The 1,927-nt window shown below is 33.7% G+C and overlaps 1 protein-coding gene across 1 annotated transcript; it reads right to left on the bottom strand.

Annotated features, from left to right (window-relative positions):
- Positions 1 to 257: 257 nt before the first annotated feature.
- Positions 258 to 1,693, bottom strand: LOC135129198 (uncharacterized). Its single transcript, XM_064056314.1, has 4 exons — positions 1,640 to 1,693; positions 971 to 1,181; positions 706 to 859; positions 258 to 619 (listed from the first exon to the last, which is right to left on the bottom strand). The coding sequence occupies exons 1-4, from the start codon at positions 1,691 to 1,693 to the stop codon at positions 433 to 435; spliced, it is 606 nt and encodes a 201-aa protein (XP_063912384.1). The 3' UTR covers positions 258 to 432.
- Between the last annotated feature and the right edge of the window lie 234 nt (positions 1,694 to 1,927).

The following is a 1,927-nucleotide window of genomic DNA, read 5'->3' as shown; positions in this document are numbered from 1 at the left end:
CTTATGATATAACTGCCAAATATTTCAGTGTTGCGAACCTACTTGAACTGGAAGAATTTAAAATATGACAATGAATGTTGACGTACCTACTTCATAAAACAACTATTGAAACCTAGCTGAGTTTACCAGAAAAAAAAGGCCATATAAAACACAAACAAGCAATTTATTTAAATATGCAACATGTAACAAACAGAAATATTAACATACAGCAGCAATAAATTTTTATCTCCTTGTTACCATATTAATATCCCCTTACATTACAATTTCAATTAGTTCTCCTTAAAACATTAGCTCATACAATTTCTGCAAATAACTAAAAATTACACTTTTTGAAAATCCATCAACACCTCTTTTTACACCAAATATCACGTGACAGTACTGTTTCGACGACTCCAGTGAGTTTTTAAAATGTCAACAGCTGTCAACGAAAATTTAATGTTCTGTATGCTTGACGGTACATACACAGGCACTTGGTATTTTCACACGGACGTGCTCAAGAGTTTCAGTCTCTTCATCTATTGCTAACAGTATAATAGTACTCCATCTCTGTTCACATCTAGCCTCCCGATAAGAATCAAAACCTGTCAAACTCGTGCAGTGGTTTTTGTATCTGGATTTTCTATATTAAAAAAAATACATTAATATACGCAATGAAAAATTTTAAGTAGTGGAATGTGCTGGCAGAACAATTACATTTACACTCACCTGCATATTTTAACTTTTACGACCTGTTTATTTGTATCATCGTTAACAATAATTTTGCGTACAGAGTCGACAGTTTTCACCTCGGAAGGAACATAGGTCACATCTTCTGTCCAACATACACTTCGGTACTCTTCGTACGGAACAAGATTAATCACTGAACATGAATATTATTTATTAATCTACATTTACATTGGGTTTAAGTTTATAGTTGACAGTTGGCACAGCGGAAGGAACTTAAACTTTGCCAGTGGTCTGACGTACATACCTCCATCTCTTGTGAAATCACCAGGTGGCTCTCCTGCTTCGAAGACAGTTCCATCGGTGAAAAAGGAGTGCAGAACTGGATAGCGATCCACAATTTTCTTCAGTTTTTGTTCTCGACTAATATCGCGTCCCGTTTTGTTGCATAAGTTGTGTTCGAAGGAGCAGTTATTCATCAAGCCCATTTTTGTTGAAGAGTTACCGAATGAAGTTAGCTGGAGTAAAGAAGAAAAGTGCTTACTTTAATAATGGGAATTAAAAATAAAATAAGTAAGTGGAAGGAATGAATGTTTGTATTGATGAGGCTGATACGTGTTTAAACTCCATATTAATTTTAATAATAATGAAAAAACTTTCAGAGTTTAAAAAATATATTTGTAGTCACTGCTACACGTGTTTCGGTACACAGTACCGTCTTCAGGCAGAAGAGAAACTGGGGTTTTACATAGCTATTCCTGAATTTATACCTGATTTAACAATGGTGTTTTCAAATTTATGTTAAGTAAGGGAGATTTAATAAATCTCCCTTACTTAACATAAATTTGAAAACACGTGTAGCAGTGACTACAAATATATTTTTTAAACTCTGAAAGTTTTTTCATTATTATTAAAATTAAGGAAGGAATGAATGTCATTCGAATTAAAACTAAAAACAATAAGCGATTAGTCTCACCACCATGGGCACTAACAACTGCAGGATTAGAGTCAGAAGTACTGTGTAGTTCATGGCGAATAAAACAAGAATGAAGAAGCTCTGAGCGGAATTTTACGCAATACTGTAAAGCTGATTATAATGTTTATAAGGTTACAGAGCAGGATCTGATGCAACTGCAACATAAATTTTGCATCGGAAAGTTAACCTTATATAAGAATTTTTACAACGGTAGGGATTCAATGACGTAGTGTTTGCATATATTTTCTAAGATGTTTTAACGCATTGTTTTAACCCCTTCTATTAAGA

Source organism: Zophobas morio, unplaced genomic scaffold (assembly GCF_036711695.1).
Source record: "Zophobas morio isolate AGI-343-1 ecotype UQ-CSIRO unplaced genomic scaffold, CSIRO_AGI_Zmor_V1 ptg000014l, whole genome shotgun sequence".
NCBI lineage: Eukaryota > Metazoa > Arthropoda > Insecta > Coleoptera > Tenebrionidae > Zophobas > Zophobas morio.
Note: the sequence above shows the minus strand (reverse complement) of the source record. Positions and strands in the feature narration are given on the sequence as shown.

What these genes read in the sequence shown, in the direction of transcription:
- LOC135129198 (XM_064056314.1), bottom strand. Translation starts at nt 1,693, where the DNA reads ATGAACTACACAGTACTTCTGACTCTAATCCTGCAGTTGTTAGTGCCC. An exon ending in TGATTTCACAAGAGATGGAG is followed by an intron (nt 860 to 970) that starts GTATGTACGTCA and finishes ATTCATGTTCAG; the next exon opens with TGATTAATCTTGTTCCGTAC. An exon ending in GTAAAAGTTAAAATATGCAG is followed by an intron (nt 620 to 705) that starts GTGAGTGTAAAT and finishes TTTTTAATATAG; the next exon opens with AAAATCCAGATACAAAAACC.